General features: G+C 43.0%; 1 protein-coding gene across 1 annotated transcript; it reads left to right on the top strand.

Moving 5' to 3' along the window:
• Positions 1-278: 278 nt before the first annotated feature.
• Positions 279-8,445, top strand: ODF3L2 (outer dense fiber of sperm tails 3 like 2). Its single transcript, XM_051975810.1, has 4 exons — positions 279-408; positions 838-1,002; positions 5,198-5,311; positions 7,790-8,445. Exons 1-4 carry the CDS (start codon positions 279-281, stop codon positions 8,275-8,277), a joined length of 897 nt encoding a protein of 298 aa, XP_051831770.1. The 3' UTR covers positions 8,278-8,445.
• Positions 8,446-18,708: the final 10,263 nt, after the last annotated feature.

The following is an 18,708-nucleotide window of genomic DNA, read 5'->3' as shown; positions in this document are numbered from 1 at the left end:
AGCAGATTTGGGGCTGCAGGTGGGGATGGGAGGTGGCAGCAGAGGGAGCAAAGCAGGGATCAGCTTACTGCTAGTCATTGCCTGAGTGGGAATCTTGTTCCAGTAGAACCTAGGGCAGTGTGACAGACACGGGCAGGCTTTCGGGGTGGATGGTTGGACATAGCTCCGACCCCCTCCCCTTTCCCTGCCCCCCCTCCAGCCTTTACCACCCTGAACCAGTGGGTTTAGAGCCCTGCTCCCTCCCTGATTCTCTTCATCCCTAGGGGATTGCCTCTACCATGGGCACCCTGACCTGCGGACCCCCTCCTCCCCGTCTGCCTGGTGCTCTTTTAGCCCGACGGGCCACCGTGTGTCAGGAGGCTGAGAAAGGCCAGAAGAAGACATCGGGGATCACTATGTGTGAGACCGGTATGTGGGCCCTCTAGCTGCTTTAGCCCTTCAGTAGGTGAGGGAAGGGGGTAGACAAGAGATCCCGACCCCCAGAATAGGTTAAAACCACACCCTCTTGGGTTCCCATGACTGAGTCCCAGAAAGTGTCACCATCCCCCTAACCTGACAGCTCCTCTCGGTGAAAAGGACTTCCCAGGCCGTGTCTCCCTAAGTGGCTGGCTTGCTCCTCCTAAGGGGTCCTAACGGTCTTGATAAGAGGGAGGGTATGAACAGGAAGGATGAAGGGAAAAGAGAGTGAGCAGGAAATGTCTGACTGAGATTTTCAAAATCCTTTCCACTCCCTCCCCTTCCCCAAAGCTGACCTACGAGGAACAAGCCAAGTAAGGGCTAACAAAATGGGGATCCTCGCGGATGGGCGGGCTATGGTGGCTCCCACCTGGGGCTGAGCCCCACCTTCTCGGGGCTTTTGGAATCGAATTGAGGGGCCCCTTCATGGGGTTGTAGGTCCGGGTCCCGACCTGTTCTGGCTTCCCTCGACCGTGGGCTATATCAGCCATGACTTCACCAAGAAGGCTAGTCCTGCGTACTCCCTCCTCAGCAGGCCCTGCGACGGTAAGAAGGGGGACAGAGAAGCTACCGGAGACAGGAGAGATTTGGGGAGCGGGAAGGGAGAGATCTGAGGAGGGAATTCAAGGATGGGCAGTGGAGAGATGGGGGAGGGGGCGGACAGAGAGAAAAAAGAGCCCACAAACATCAGTGAGAGAAGAAGGGAAAAGGCAGGTAAGGAGAGAGGCGAGAAGAGAGGTCAGACAAGGGGAAAGAACAGGGAAGGAAGGGGAGAAGAAAGGGAGGAGGAAAGGGGCTGATAAGATGAGAGGACGGGTCAGACGTGGGGCTAGGAAGGCTGAGGTTTTCTCATCTCCCTGCGGGCACCCGGCGGGGACTCCGCCCACTTCTCAGTACACTAGGGGGAGGGGTGCGGGAGTGGGGAGACCCAGCCCCTCTAGGGTGCCCAATGAGAGAAGAAAGAGAAGTGGGCAGATTTCTAATGGACTTGGACTCTGTGAGAGGGAAGGACCATCCTCTGCTCTGCAGACCCTAAGTTTTTTATTTTATTTTATTTTTTTAAGAGGAGAGGACTATGGGGCATGAGAAGAGCTGGCAGCTTGCCTCTTGTCCGAGGGGCGGGGGTGAGAGGGTGGAAGGAGATTGAGGTGGGCCAGGTCACTCCTGGGCCGGATCTTACTCACTCTCAGGTCTGCGCTCTTTGTGTTGCTCAGATCTGGGGCAGATGTGGCTTTGGGCTCTGGCCGGCCTTCAGGAGTGCTTGAATGCCCTGCTGGGCACAGTCACAGGCCCCAGGGCCACACATCCAACTTTATCCTACCCTTCCCCGGGGCCTCTCAGCTTCTGGGCCCGGCCCAAGCCCAGAGCCCTTTCTTGTCTTCCCCTGAGGAGCTGCGCAAACTCTGCCTGATACTATGTATGTTTACGTGTGTATTTCTGTATACACTGCCCACGCATGCAGAGAGTTAGCCAGACAGACATAAATTGATACATTGTGTATGTATGCATTAACCTGTGTATGTGCACGTATGCATTCATTATTTGTGCCTGTGTATGCACAATGCAATGTATCTGCCTCGTGCACATTTGCATACCTGCGTGTCTGTCTGTACATCTCTAACATATACGTGCATACATGTGTGAGTGTGCATGCATGCACTGGATACGTGTCTGTATATGTACAATGTAATGTTTCATCTGCTTCGTGCATGTCTCTGTGTGTAGCTGTACATCTCTGTTATGTGTGCACATATACATGCATGCATTTGTTACTTGTGTTTGGTACGTATGTACACACATTCATTATTTGTCTGCAGATGCATGCATTAATGCATATAACTGCCTTGTGTGTGTTTGCAAGCATAGCTGCATGTTTTATCTATGTATATGTCCATCTCTGTGTTACATGCATGCACATTTGCAAACACAGCTGCATGTCTGTGTGTATCTGTACATCTCTGTTATGTTCACACATATACATGTATACATGCATTTGTTACTTGTTTTTATGTATGTATGTACATACACTTGTTATTTGTCTCTAGGTGCATGCATGCAATGCATATAACTGCCTGTGTGTATTTGCAAGCATAGCTGCATGTTTCATATATTTATGTGTTCATCTGCATGTTATGTGAACATACATCTATATGTGCATAAGTTTGTTATTTGTGTTTGTGTATATGTGTACGCAATTCATTATTTGTCTGCAGATTCATGCATTAATTCATATAACTGCCTCGTGTGTATTTGCAAACATAGCTGCATGTTTAATCTATGCATGTGTCCATCTCTATGTTATATGTACACACATACATTATACATACATGCACTTGATACTTGTCTGTGTATGTATAGTGCAATGCATGTATCTGCTTCATGCACATTTGCAAACACAGCTGCATGTCTCTGTGTGTAAATGTACATGTGTACATACATGCATCTGTTACTTGTGTTTATGTACATATGTACACGAGTCATTATTTGTCTGTAGATGCATACATTAATGCATATAACTGCCTTGTGTGTATTTGCGAGCATAGCTGCATGTTTTATCTATGTATGTATTCACCTGTGTGTTATATGTTCAAACAACATGTGTGCATCTAGAAAAATCATCAGAGAAAAACACTGACCTTGGATTAGAAACCTTCAGTCTTTCTTGGGTCTTGGTTACTTCATCTGTGAATTGGAGTCAATCCCTCCTGTCCTATCCTGGCCACACATTGCAAGCACCTAAAGCATCAACATGGATGACCTTTACATGTTTCTCTGTGCTTTGTTCTGTGTACAAAGTTTTTTGAACATGTGTATGTCCATATAGTGTATCTCTATCCAAGTGAGTCTGTCTAGAGACTACAGACCTGGATGTTTTTTGGTGGGTGTGCAAATTCCTCTGGTTAGAAACATGGGACATAAGGGCTTACTTCATATGGAATCTGACACTCACATCACACCTAGTATTGCTTTCTGGGCTTGGGAGACAACGTCATAGAGATGGGCAAGATTTGCCCTTACAGAGTTTGCTTCCATGTGTATACGAATGTGTGTATAAGATGCAAGTGAACGTGCAAACAATTGAGATCATATGTGTAAAGCTTTTTGCAGACCTGAGAGCATCATGCAAAAGTTAACTATTTAATAATGGTTAATAATAATGACTTCAAAATTCTATTCTCATCCTTATCATCATTCAGTCAGTCAACAAGCATTTATTAAGCAACTGCTGTGTGCTGGGCACTATATTAAGTTTTGAGGATAGCAATAAAAATTGAAATAAATAGTACCTGCAGCAAAAGAATTTATATCTTCTGGGGGATACAGCATGCAGATAGATTTATCATCATCATCATCTTCATCATCATCTCTTGTAGACACAGAGAATCAAAGCTTTAAAAAGTTTTCCTGGAAGCATCTCTGTGAGATAGAAACTGCAAGCATTTCTATCCTTATTTCATAAGTGGGGAAGCTGAGGCTCAGAGAAGCACTTAGGCTAGGTTACAAAGCAAGTTAGGGATCTACCAGATCTCCTACCTACAAGTTAAGAAACCTCTTCACTGTCTCTATCCTCCTATCCTCACAAAGGTGGCAAGATGGTACATCAGATGGCGCACTGGGTCTGAGTCTATATCTGGATACTTAGCTCAGTGACCTTAGACACAGGTGCCAATAGACAAGTCCCTCAGTTCCTATATACCTCAGTTTTATCCCCTGTAAAATGGGGAATAGTAAGGAATATATGTACATAGTTAAATAAAATGAGGGATAATTATAGCAGTTACCTCCTAGGGCTGTGGTGAGAACAAAATGAGATAAAACTCTTTCAAACTTTAAAGTGTTGTATAAATGCTAGCTATTATTATTATTCCCACCTGTCATTTATGACCTTTAACAAGTTTGACCTCTCTGAATCTCAGTTTCCTTTTCTGTAAAATGGGTATGAGGACAGGTTCATCTTCTACCCCCATGGGGCTATTGAGAGAAAAATACTTTAGAAACTGGGAATCTCTCTAGAAGGAGGGACTGCTGTTATTTGGAGGAGGTCTTGGTGTGGATGGCAGAGGAAGACATTTTGATTGAGGAATAGTTGGAGAGAGAAGCCTGTATTAATTCAATTCAATTTAATAAGGATCTGTTAAATGCTTTTATGTGCCAAAAACTATACTAGGAGTGGAGCATAGAATAAAAACAAAACAAAACAAATAATAACAACAAAAACCCACGGTGTTAAGAACTAGAGATAGAAAGGCAAAAAAATAGTATGTTTACATTCTCATGGGAGAGGCAAAAAGCCAGATATGTACAACTATGTCTTCAGATAGAAGGGAAGCAAGACTCTCCTCCCACCCAGGGCCATCTCTTATATGACCCGTGCTCCATCTCACCCCCACTCCAATTACTTTGCATTTACATTGAGTATCCTTTGTATTTTCTTAGCTATGTACATGTATTCCCAACTGACCCAGGTAGAATATAAGCTTCCTGACGGCCGGAACCAATTCCTTGGGTGGGAGATGAGATTTATTTTTACATGAGGAGCAACAAGAAGGTCAGATTGTATATGGAATGTACTATGCTTAAGATGGGGTAATTGTTACAAAAACTCCCCAGACTAAGATGAACCCAAGGACTCCTGGACAGGGCAAGGGAAGGCAGGGCAGGACAGAGGGGCTGTTCTGACCAGGAGTTGCCAAGGGCGTTGGTATCCGGGGCTTTGGCCTCTCTCCCCACTTCTCTCCAGCACCTCGACGAGACTCCAGTCCTGGGCCCTGCTATTTTGTGCAGCCCAACATTACCCGCTTTGGCCGGAGCAGTGCCCCTGCCTACTCCCTGCAGTCCCGCACCAAGCCCAAAGGTAAGTTACCGGGGCTTCTGGCTCCTGTTTTTCCTACAGACTCCTGGCAAGCCCTGGTGCTTCTGGAGACCCCCTCTCCCACTTTGCCCAATGTGACTAATAGACAAATAGGTCTGGGTTTGTTGGGCAGGCGATTGAGTTGGGCTGAGTTTAGGTACAGAAATAACTAAAATTCTTTTGAGGACCTCGGTCTAGAAGTGAGATGAGACATCAGCCCAGAAAGGGGTCAAGGGGGCAGGGAATCTAAACAGGAATGGAGAGAGCCATTTAGCCAAAGCTAAAATAATGAGTTAAATTTTCTAAGATGCATTTAAATACAAATACTCATGACTCTGCTGCTTTACGGTGGTATGTATTCAAAAGTTGTCAACAGCCAAGTGCAAACTCCAGAGAGTCTCCACAAGATGGGAATATCTCTACATATAGGCCTGCTAACCAACTATGCTATACATCTGTTGTTCCAGGACTTGCTTAATTAAACTTGGAGCAACTTATCACCAGATTTACTACAGGGTAGTGAATTTGTCAGCCACCACAACTTTCCAAGTTGTACATATGTCGTGGTCTGCACTGGAGGAGGGTGAATCCGTAGGGATGAAATCACAGAACCTTGAACTCATGACTCAAATGTCAAATCTTACATGTGGATAAAAAAAATAAGCATTAAAATGGGGAAACCAGATGGATAGCCAGATGATGATGTGTCCAAGAGAAGAGCAGGACATGTTTAGAGACAAAAAGTTCAAGATGAGTCAGCAGTGTGACATGATGATTAAACAAGCTTACCAGCATCATGTCCAGATTGAAGGAAGTGATGGCTTTACTGGATCTTGTACGATCTGGTCAGATCATTTGCAGAATACCATTTTTGGGTGCCATAACTTAAGATTAATATTGACAATCAGAACTAATTGAAGGGAATAAGCTCTGAAAATTCATCTGTATTAATGAATATTGAATTGGAAGATCTGTTGATGTTTAGCCTAGAGAAGTGACTGAGGAAAGGGAGATATGGTAGCTTGTCTTTAAGGATGTCATGAGGAAGAGTCATGAGGAAGAGAAATCAGCCTGAAAATGCTTAACTCCAGAACAAAGACATAGGACCAGCTGATGGAAATTTTATGGAGACATTCCCAAAAATATATAAGGAAAATGTTTTGAACAAATGGAATGGGTCACTGGGGAAAGCCATTTGTCAGAAATGAAACTAGGGGAATCTGGATAAATGTTCCTAGGTGGTAGATGCAGGGGTAGGGTTCATAAATTTTGTCATCCTTGAATCTGATAAATCCCTTTTCATAATCGAGTTATTAAGGAAAGACTAAGGAATAAGTTAAGATGTCACTTTTTTCCCCATCCAAATTCATGATGCCAGATTAAAAACCTTTGAAGGAGAAGGCAGCTAGATGTGACGATAGATAGAGATCTAGCCCTCGAGTTAGGAGAACTTAAGTTCAAAAGTGACTGCAGATACTTGCTAGCTGTGTGACCCTAGCCAAATCACTTAACTCCCATTGCCCCCACATCCAAGTGAGAACCTCTGATGGAGAGGGAATCCTGTTCAAGTTCAAGTTCAGCTAAATATCCTCTGAGGATATTTCCAACCCTGAGACTCTCAGTTGCTATGACACAATCTGGTTGTCATTTGATTCAACAAATGCTGTTTCTACTCTGCAGGATCCTTGGGTTTAATTAAGCTGAGGATGCTAGCACTTCACCTCTGCCTGCCTTAGTTTCCTTATCTGTAAAACAGTGATAATAATAGCACCTACCTCACAGAGTTACTGTGAGGATCAAATGAGATAGCATATGTAAAGCACTATGTAAACCTAAAGTGCTGTATGCATTGCTATTATTGATTAGTTAATTTATCATTATGCCAAAACTAAAAAGGACAATGACCCCAGGAGCCATAATTCTAGATTACAAGGAAAGTAATGAGAGACACTAATGATATATTCCCATTAAAAAGTCCTACGAATATTTGAAGAAGGAAATGATACTTTCCCCTGGGTGACTGTAGAGAAGGTAGCATCTGAACTAGGTCTATGTTCGTTCTAGGTAGAGAAGACAAAGGCATGAAAGAAGTGGGTGGGACAAGGTGAAGGGACAGAGAATCAATTATTTGTCAGGAGGAGGATCACAAAGTCGAGAGTCAAACCTACTTCTTCATTTTTACAAATGAGGAAACTGAGGCACAGAGAGAGTAAGCAATTGCCAAGGGACACACAGTTAGTAAGTGTCTGAGGCAGGGTTCAGAGTCTCCTGCTTCCAACATTCTGTCCGCTACCCCAATACTGTCTCTCTAACAGAGGAGTGCAGAAATGAGAGTAGAGAATGTTGGGTGGACTCAGGCTTTTATTGTCAAGATAAAGGATAGAATTTTATCCCAAATCCAGTGGGAGCCTAAACTGAAGGTTTAGCAGCAAGGAGGTGACACAGTTTCTATGGGTGACTCTAGGCACTTGTATTCCACAGATCTGGAGGTGACGCCTGGTCCTGGTGCCTACAGCCCGGAGAAGGTGCCTCCCATCAACCAACCAAGACCTCCTGCTTATAGCCTGGGCTTACGCACTCCCCGTTGCCGCCTGGTGAACTCCATCCCGGCCCCCAACAGCTATACCCTGCCTTCTCTGTGGGGCTCCCAGATCTTTACCAAACCCTGCAGTCCTAGCTACTCAGTGTCGGGTCGAACGGCCCAGGCCCGCTTCACTGAGGATCCATCCCAGCTCCCTGGGCCAGGCCAATATGAGTGCACAGACCCAGATGCTTATAGGCAACGCCGGGGGCCTGCCTATACCATGCTGGGCCGCCCCAGTGCTCCTCGCCCCCTTTTCCAGACACCAGGGCCTGGGGCCCACAATCCTGAGCAAGTCACGGTACACTGGACCCGGTCACCTGCTTACTCCCTGGGTATTCGCCACTCCAAGTTCATTACCCCTCTGGTCACAAACAGCACAGCTTGAGCATCCTCTCATGTCAATCCTCCCTCTCTCTAAGCATGGCCTGTATCACTGTGACTGAATCCCTAGGGGATAAGGAACTGGAAGGTTCCTCTTCCAAGAAAGGAGGGGAGAGAAAAAAAGGGAGGGAAGGAGAAAGGGGAAGAGAGAGAGAGAGAGAGAGAGAGAGAGAGAGAGAGAGAGAGAGAGAGAGAGAAAGAGAGAGAGAGAGAGAGAGCACATTTGGCAGGGACTGGTGCTTGGGTTTGATGCCTTCATCTCTAGTTTTTCTGTACTTTGCCTCAATTTTTCTGTCCTGTGAAATGGGTGAGATAGACAATATGTCTGCTTCTTCTTTCTCCAGGGCTTGGTAAGAATAGAAGATAGTCGTGGCCCTCAGTTTCTCTATTTGTAGCAGGAGAGGGGTGGGCAGATGATCTTTAAGGTCCCTTCCAGCTTTATGACCTATGACCTATGGCTGGAAGGAATTTAAAGAGACCACCAGAGAGGGTCTCAAGAGACCCAAGGCAGGGGCAGGGGCAGGATTCTCTTATCTATGGATTCTTTCTCTTCCTGAACCAATGTGCCTCACCTTGAATTTGCCTGGCATTGGTGGAGAGATACACACTTAGGAGAAAGCTGTACCAAAGCTAAATTGTCTCCTGTCTTCTAGAGGGGAAGCAGTGAACCCAGGACTATGCCTGGGAGAGCACCCCAAGAGAGCCCTAAGTGCCTTATAACCAATCCCCAAGCCTCTTCTTCATCCAGAAACCTAGAATCAGATTCTAGGTTTCAGCAATGATGATTCTACCCCATCTCTTGGCCATTAATATTGCTCCTTCTGTCCCCAAAAAGTCTGTTCTAGAATTACAGTTCCTAGAGATCAGCCAATAATTTGCCTCAGATCTGCCCCCTTTTTGACGTGACCCCTCTTCCCATCCATCACCTAGGAACTGGGAAAGAGGCATCCATGGATCTGGTCTTTTTAGTTCTGCTCCATTTCCCCAGGATTTCTCGACCCTCCAAGGCTGTGGGTTCCTGTGACCTTTGAGGGAGGCCCCAACCACAGAGAGACAATATCTAACCAGCAAGTCCCACGCTTACCTCCAGGCAACACATCCATAGGTGCAAAGAACATGCTGTAAAGAATAGAACTTTCAATAAATTGGTACCTGGAGGAGGTTAAGTGGTAGTTACTCTGCTCTGGGGAGATCAGGGGTTTTGCACAGTTTTTCATGCCTAGTGGAATGGCTCTTGGTAACTCTTTGATGGAAAATGCAATAGGTGCAGAACATCCAATTCAGGAATGCCCTCAGAAAGTTGGGTTGATGAGAATTAAATCTGTTAGGTGTTCATTCACTCATTCATTCTCTTCCGCATTCATTCCCTCATTCATGTCTTCCTTCCACACCCTATCCCCCACTCCTGGGCTTCTCAGATCCCATCTAGGATGATTGAGCAGAGCAGACCACAGAAAATATCTTCCCTCTTGTCTTTCTCCCTCATGCAAGTGAAAGAGATCCATGGAAGGTAACTGACCTCCCTGAGCTCATCCAGCCATTTGATGGCAGAGCCTGAACTAGAATAATGTTTCTGGACTCTTTTCTGCTGTTTTCACATCGAAAAGGTCCTCTCAATGGCTGGTCCAATCTTCTTGTGGGGCAAACAGCCTGTCCATTCCCTTCCAAAAAATTGCCCATGTAAGCTGAAATGTAGGGATAGTCTGGGATGGTTAAAGCACTTGAGTGGATTATGAAGATGTGGGGAAGGGACTGTATGCCCCACTGTCCAAGCTATATGTCTTAACCTGCCCACTTTGTCCTTTACATCTTCTCCCCACCCAAATTACAGCAGTGCAGAGTCACTTCTCACCTTCACTCCGAATGGTGAGTGTTCTGGATAAGTGACAATTGATTTTTTTTTTTTTTGCTTTGAAGAGTGGTAGAGGGATATGTGGACAATTAGTTAAAAGAGAGAGACAGAGCAGAGTGAATGAAAAACTAAAGGGAGATAGAGGCCAGAGAGACAATCTAGAAGAGGGATTCTTAAATGTTTTTGTTTCATAGACTTCTTTGGAAGTCTGTTGAAACCTATGGACCTCTTTTTAGAAGAATGTTTTTAAATACCTAAAATACATAGAATTACAAAAGAAACCAATTATTTTTAAATGTAGTTGTCATAATATTTTTAAAATGAGTTCATAGACTCCATGTTAAGAATCCCTGAGATTCTAGGAAAAAATATAGATGATGATCTTAAAAGAATATTGGAATTGGGAGGATGCTGGGAAGATGATGCAGTAGGTCAGTAAGTTTTAACCTCTTCAGATTTTCCCCACAAACTGAACAAATTTCCATCACAAGGCAAACATAGACTGGTGAAAAATCAAGAAGACGTGGGGCAGAACAGGGGTCTTCCTGGTACAACCCAAGAAGACCCGAATAAAGACCTCGGATTGGGGGACTGGGGATTAACCCACTTGAAGTGCAAACACCTCTGAGCTAACTCCACAGAAACAAGTGAGGACCTCTGGGGCTAGCTGGATTTGTTTGGAGCCTCAATCTGAACCAAAGAAACTTTCCCCTCCTTAATTTCTGGTCCAGGTTTCAGTCCAGAAAGACAGAGGGAACCTTAGCTGATTAGCTATGTCAGGCCCAGCTGTGCTTCTGAGTTGCAGCCCTGGGCCAGAAGGAACCAACATCCAGTGGGGTAGAAGCAATAGGCAGGGATGCTGCCAACTGTAGGCATTTGTTTGTAGGAGGGGCTTTTTTGGTTTGGGTTCCAGGTCAGAGGGGAGAGCTGAAGTGAAGCTGGAAGCACCATCTCCCCACCCCATGATTAGAGGTGCTTAAGCTAATACTTCTCATTTTTTGAAAAAAAAAATGAACTGGCAAAGAGAAAGGACCTAACTGTAATGACCGCGTGTTTAAAGTCAGCCGGAGTCAGGAATTCAGGTTAAGGGGAAAATCTTCAATATTTATTGAAGTGAAGAGGTGAATAAAGATTGCTATAGCAAATATAGGCAAGAAAGATTGCGATAGCAAATATAGGCAGTTGCGACAGGAAGCCAGCTAAGAGAGAGCGACGCGAGCCGAGCCAACAGTGGAGCCAACCGTGGAGGCAACCGTGGAGGCAACCGTGGCAATGGCCGTCCCAAAAGTCTCTCCTCCCCTTCCTATTCCACTCCCCTGCCTCCACCCACCAAAATCGTCATTTCCTATACAACACATCAGGACTTGCACAAAGAGTGGGTGGGGGCCATTCTTTCTCCAAGCTTATCTATTAATAGAGTATAGTCCAATTACTATTTAGCCTCATGTGCTTGGGACCTCAGTGCATCAACTCAAGCCTCAGCCCATTACACCTAACCATAGAAACTTACTATAGAAATTGGGAAGATGGAGGCTCATCTTCAGAGAAGGACACTGAAGTTAAAAAAAGCTTATTCTGTCCTAAAAAATAACATTACATGGCTCCCAGAGAGAATTTATAGAAGAACTCAAAAAAATTAAAATAAAATGACAGGCATCCAAGAAAAAAAAAGATAATGAAAAAATGTTATCCAATTAGAAAAGGAGAATACAGAATCTTAAAGATGAAAATAACACTTTATTTTTCCACTCCCCTGCCTCCACCCACCAAAATCATCATTTCCTATACAACACATCAGGACTTGCACAAAGAGTGGGTGGAGGCCATTCTCTCTCCAAGCTTATCTATTAATAGAGTATGGTCCAATTACTATTTAGCCTCATGTGCTTGGGACCTCAGTGCATCAACTCAAGCCTCAGCCCATTACATCTCCCGCTTTCTTTTGTTTTAGAACACAGGTGATCATGCCATCCCTGACTCTTCAGGGAGGTCAGAGCCCCCAAGGGGAGGTGATCACACCCTCCCTGATTTCTCAGGAAAGGAGGTGAAAGCACCGAAAAGGAAGTGATCACGACCCCCCTGACTTCTCAGGAAGGGAGGTGAAAGCACTAAAAAGGAGATAATCACGCCCTCCCTGACATCTCAGGAAGGGAGATGAAAAGCACCAAAGGGAAGTGGGGTTTGCTAGCAGGTTTCTGGGCTCAAGGGTCTTATTATGCACAAACCCATCAGCATGGGAACACATAGCACATAGCACATAGCAACAACGCAAAGGCTATTAGTGATGACTCTCCCCACAGTCAGTGCAGGCTTGATGTGGTGTAACAAACATGAATTATACACCCAAGTAACGGTATAACAAACAATATAAATCAACATTGTGTTGTAAAAGATTGCCAAAAGTCCTAGAAGGAGAGTATGTAAACAGCAGTCACACATACACTTCTTCAGCAGCCAAGAGATAGTCCAAAACCAGTCTATTGTCCATTGCTTCACATATCAGGGAATCCAATGATCCCCCAAGTTTTTGAAGTCCAGCAAAAGTCTTTTTATGTCTTAGGGAATCCAATGATTCCAGCAGATTTTGAAGTCCTGTAACAGTCTTATCATTTCTCAGAAAATCCAATGATTCCTGAGGGTTTTAAAGTCCAATGATTTTCTATGTCCATAAGTCAAACGCCATAACTGCCACGCTCTTTCAGTGGTGGGCACAATCAGCAACAGAACCACCCGATGTTTCTTGGGTCTTCTCCTTCGTTTCAAGGGTCTGCTCCGTCTCTCTGCGATGGACAAGGCGAATACGGCTCGTTGGCACCCATCTGATTCCTTCTTCACCTGTAGAGATACAAGCAAACCCTCTCCCCCAAGCAGTTAGCCTATCTGGTCCCTTCCATTCACCACTTTCTGGGTCTCTCCACATCACCTGGCGATTATCTAAAGATAGTGGAGCTGCTCGCACTGGACATTGCCCTTCCGGTGGGTTATAAAACCTGTCTGCCGGAGCCAGTGCATCTTTGTCAAAAATCAAGAAGTTAATAGTATAAAGTGCTAGATTTAGAAGCTCTCTAGGGTTACCTGTGGCTCCCCCTTTCTTTTGTTTTTGGAGCAGCGTCTTAATATCTCTGTTTCTCCTCTCTACTATTGCCTGTCCTTGAGGATTAAAGGGTATGCCAGTGGTGTGTAAAATCTTATACTGTGCACAAAAGTGTGCAAAATGTTTGGAGGTGTATGCAGGACCATTGTCTGTTTTTATTGCTTGTGGCACACCCATAATGGCAAATGCTTGCATGAGGAATTCAGTGACCACTCGGGCTGTCTCTTTTGCTGCTGGTATGGCAAAAGTGAATCCTGAAAAGGTGTCTACCACAACATGGATAAAAGACAGACGACCAAAAGATTTATAATGGGTCACATCCATTTGCCAGATTTCATTGGGTCTCAAACCACGAGGGTTCTTCCTGGAGGCAGTGTAGGAGCATGGAAAGGAAGGCAAGCCGTACAGCTTTTTACTATGCTCCTAGCTTCCTCTTTTGTAATCCCAAATTGTAAACGCAAAGCTCGAGCAGCCTGATGGTACTTAGAATGGGATTCCTGGGCCTCCTGAAATAAAGGTGTACTGGCTAACATAGTTAAAAGGCTATCTGCCTTTGAATTCCCATCAAAAATAGGGCCTGGGAGTCCACTATGTGAGTGAATATGCAAGATATAAATCTTACCTGGATGTTTTCTCACTTGCTCCTGAAGTTCCTTAAAGAGCTGATATATATTAGAAGCTGCAAATTTTATTTGGGCTGTGGCAATTCTTTGTACCACACCTACTGAATAGGCTGAATCAGATATTATATTTATGTCTCCTGGGTAATAAGTGAGAGCTAACATGATTGCATACAATTCGTTCTGCTGAGTGGACTGAAAAGGAGTTCTGACTACTCTCTTTATGGTTAAATCATGAGAGTATACAGCACAAATATTGTGTTTGGATGCATCTGTAAAGATAGTTGGTCCTTTAAGAGGAACTTTAGAAACTTTTTCTTCAAGAATCCATCGCCAATTATGTAAAAGTCTGGTTATCTTTAATGGAGACCCATGTATAAAATTAGGAGCCACGGCTAATAAAATTTGCCACTCTGGGATGGTCTCACAACACACATTAATTTGTGTATTGGTATAAAAGGTGTATATCTTATCAGGTCTTGCCCCAGATAATTGTACTGCTCGCTTAATGGCCTTTAACAAAATTCTAGCCACAAGCACTGGGTAAGGAGTAAGGCTTTGTTCTGGTTGTGCCGGGAGGTTCACCCATTCTATCACACTGTCTCCTTGATGAAGGACTGCTGTGGGTGCCTCTTGTGTGGCAAAAACTGTTATTTCCAAAGGTTTTTGAGTGACTCTCTCAACCACATTGGATAAAGCCAGTTCAACTTCTCTCAAAGCCTCTTGAGCTTCTTTTGTAAGCTGGCGTGGTGAATTTAAAGCACTGTCTCCCCTTAAAATATCATATAATGGTTGTAACTGATAGGTAGTCAAGCCTAATACTGGTCGCATCCATTGGATATCTCCTATCAATTTCTGAAAATCATTTAAGGGGAGGAGATGGAAGGGGAGGAGATGGCTCAGTGGATAGAGCACTAGCCTTGAAGTCAAGAGGACCTGAGTTCAAATCCAGCCTCAGACACTTAACAAACAGAAAAAGTGAGTGGAGGCAACCGTGGCAATGGCCGTCCCAGAAGTCTCTCTCCCCCTTCCTTTTCCACTCCCCTGCCTCCACCCACCAAAATCATCATTTCCTATACAACACATCAGGACTTGCACAAAGAGTGGGTGGAGGCCATTCTCTCTCCAAGCTTATCTATTAATAGAGTATGGTCCAATTACTATTTAGCCTCATGTGCTTGGGACCTCAGTGCATCAACTCAAGCCTCAGCCCATTACACTTTATAAACTAGAATTGGGCAAGAGGAAGCCAGTGAGGTTATAAGAGACCAAGAATAACAAAATAGAATATAAAGAATGAAAAAATAAAACAGAGAGTGAAACATAAGAAAAACAACACATCTAGAAAACAAATCATGAAGAGAAAATATAAGAAAATTGGATTACCTGAAAACTGTGACCCAAAAAAAGAATCTTGATACAATAATGCAATAATCCAAGAAAATTGTCCTGGAGTGATAGAACATGAGGGAAAAGTAGAAATAGAAAAAGTCCACCAATCACCACCTCAGAGAGACCCTTTGTGGAAAACGGGAATATTACCGCCAAATTTCAAAACCCCCAGATCAAAGAGAAAAATTTGCAAGAAACAAGAATAAAATTTAAATATTGAGCTACAATTAGAATCACACAGAACTTATCAGCAGCCACAAAAAAGACCACAAGTCCTGGAATCATATATATTGGCAATCAAAAGAACTAGGTCTGCAGCCAAAAATATCATATCTAGCAAAATTATCCACTATATTGAATGAAAAAAATGGACATTCAGCGAACTTGCAGATTTTCAGGACTTTCTTTCAATCAAACCTAAATTCAATAGAAAATTTAACACATAAGAGTCAATATCCATGATTTATTTCAAGGAATTTAACATAGACAAATTGTTTATGTTTTTACATGGAAATGTAAACTGTATGTTTAATATTGACATCAATAATTGAGTAGTTTAAAAGAAAGATTTATACAATGAGATGCAGAGGAAGGATAGATCCACAGGCATTAGAGAGGAGAGGAGAGCTTGTAGTTCTGAAAACCGATTCAAATCAGGAATGAGTTAAATAGACAACATTATATATATATATACCATGAATGGTATAAAACCTTCCAAAATCTATAAAGAAATAAGGGAGGAGGAATGGGGGAGGGAGGTACAAAGGGTGGGAGAAGAAGAAAAGGGAGGGATCCATGGGCGGGAGAAAGTTAAATAATAGCAAGGCAAGTTAAGGAACAGAATTAAAGTAGAAAAGTTAATAGGGATAGTATATGTGTGTGTGTGTATATACATATATATGTGTATGTATGTGTATGTGTGTGTGGCTGAGCATATGTAGATATGTATGCAAGTCACTATGTATGTGTGTGTATATATATATATATATGTATATGTGTGTGGGTCTGTGGATGGGTGTGAAAGTGTATGTGTATATATGTGCATATATGTGTGTGTATTTATTAAATATATCTGTACTTAAGTATAGCCTGCTTGGGGGAGGTGTTAAAGATGAAAAGGGGGAAAAAAAGTTTAAAAAGTGCACAGCAGAGAACAAAAGAACAACCTACAAGGAAGCAAAAAAAAAAAAAAAGATGGGCACTCATGAATATAAGTTCTTATGCTATTATATATCCTTGCTTGAATTGGAAATTTATTGCTATATATTTTGAATCCTCCCTGATGTTCTGCTAGGCACAAGACAATGTTCTGTTCTGTTCTTGTTTATTTTCCTTTTCTGTCTTTTTCTATCCTTTTTTTAATAAATAGAAAACTTAATTAAAAATTTTTTAAAAATAATGAGGAAGAAGAAGAAAATACCAGGGGGAGGAAGATAAAGAAGATTAAGGAAAATTATTTCTAATATCAGAGTGCACAAGCAGACATCTGTAAAAACAAGGAAAAGAAGGTGGGGGAGCAGCTGACACTTGAACTGGTCAAAGGAGGGAAAAATACAGAGAGATGAGTATAGAAATGCATTTCACTTCACAAGGAAATAAGAGGAAAGGGAAGATGGGAGAAGGGTCAATTAGAGCATAGTTTTGTTAAGTGACGGATTAATCCTAACAAAATGAAATCAGTTACTAATGATATACAAAAATATTTATAACCCTTTTTTGAAGTGACAAAGAATGGGAATCTGAGGGTATGTCCATAAAGAGAGGAAAAGCTGAAAAATTTATGATGAATACTATTGTGCTTTAAGAAAATTTGAAGGGTATGGCTTTAGAAAAATCTGGCCAGATGCAAAATGAAATGAACAAAACCAGGAGAATGATTTATATCATAAGAGTAATACTGTAAGACCAAATGACTTTGAAAGAATTAGCAATTCTGATTGGTGTAATGACCAACCACAATTCTAAAAGACTAATTACGAAACATTCTAACGATCTCTGGATAGAGAGGTGAGGGACTCAGTGTGTAAAATGAGACATATCATTGTTATTATTTTTGTACATGGTCAATGTAGAAATTTGTTTTGCTTGACTATATTGACTATATTTGCTTGACTATAAACAATGGCTTTGTTTTTCTAACATTCTTAATTCTAGTGAGAAGAAAAGTCAAATTTTTTGCTGATTGAAAAATACAATTAAAAATAGATGGGTTGAAAGAAATAGATAGTTGTCTGCAGATGGATTAGAGAGGCATATAGGTCAGAGAAACAGATGGATCCGAGGGTCAGATAGACAGGTACCTAGGCAAGAGATCTGGGGAATGGATGAAGGAGGGGCAAGGAAGCTAATGAAAGTTGACTGCAAATAGGCAGGGTGATGAAAAGACCCTCAGGGAGAAATTGCAAGACATTGTAGACTATATTTTAAGGCAACTCTTCAATGGTCTGATATATCGTGTGAGGAGAGAGATTGTATGGGACAAGAAGATGTAAAGTGAGTAAACTGAAATCCAGATAGGGAAGGGAGTTCTCCAAGCTGATACAGTAATTTGATTACAGATTCAGGACTAGAACCCAACTCTTGATTCCTAACCTGGCATTCCTATTCCTTTCTTTGCTCCTCTTTCACCTGCCCTTTAGAAGATGTTAGATTGTCAGAATGGAAAGGGACCTTACAGATGAGGAAGAGGAGACACAAGGAAGGGGATGGATAGAATTTTCTTTTTACACTTTCCTAAGGCAACAGAGTGAGCAAAGGTAGAACCTGGACTAAGATCCAAGTCTGCTGGCTTCCAGTTTCATACTCTTCCTGTTGCATCATACTGAGTGCCCACTGTATACTCAGTTCCTAGCTAAGTTCCACTGGGAACACAAATAGTCCCTGTCTATAATAAACTAATACGCTAAAGGGTCCCATTACTTAAAGTCAGTCCTGGGATCTACTGCTCTCCCCTCTCCCCCAACAACAATCACAAAACCTGTAACCCTGAGCTAGATTCTCTATTCTGGACAATGTGAAGTCCTAGAATGTTTATAGATCCCATAGGTCCAAAAATAAAGGATTGCAGGAAAGTAGATTTCCTAAGGCATCCCAGTTGAGGAGTTAGTTGCCAAATAAGATGCTTGAGCCTCAGCAACTGCCCACACTTTGGACACTGTTAAAAATCTGCTTCAAGCTCAGAGGATTGACGCTGTCCCTGGTCCTGCCCAGATCAGGTCTACAAGGGTGAGATAGACTGCCCTCAAATTGCCTGGTCCAATTAATTCAAGGATGAAGAAAAGGAAGTTAAAGGACCTAGACCTTGATCCCTAAAGCTAGGGCCCAGAAAAGGGACCCTCCTTAAATGCCTCCCTTACTCAGGGCATCTAGCATCCTTTGAAAGATGTAGTAACTTTCTCTCTCTCTCTCTCTCTCTCTCTCTCTCTCTCTCTCTCTCTCTCTCTCTCTCTCTCTCCTTCCTCCTCACAAAAATATACA

This window comes from Antechinus flavipes, chromosome 1 (assembly GCF_016432865.1).
Source record: "Antechinus flavipes isolate AdamAnt ecotype Samford, QLD, Australia chromosome 1, AdamAnt_v2, whole genome shotgun sequence".
Taxonomy (NCBI): domain Eukaryota; kingdom Metazoa; phylum Chordata; class Mammalia; order Dasyuromorphia; family Dasyuridae; genus Antechinus; species Antechinus flavipes.
Note: the sequence above shows the minus strand (reverse complement) of the source record. Positions and strands in the feature narration are given on the sequence as shown.

Coding starts and splice junctions, on each gene's coding strand:
- ODF3L2 (XM_051975810.1), top strand. CDS start 279: ATGGGCACCCTGACCTGCGGACCCCCTCCTCCCCGTCTGCCTGGTGCT. Junction 409..837: donor GATCACTATGTGTGAGACCG/GTATGTGGGCCC, acceptor CCTGGGGCTGAG/CCCCACCTTCTCGGGGCTTT. Junction 1,003..5,197: donor CCTCAGCAGGCCCTGCGACG/GTAAGAAGGGGG, acceptor ACTTCTCTCCAG/CACCTCGACGAGACTCCAGT.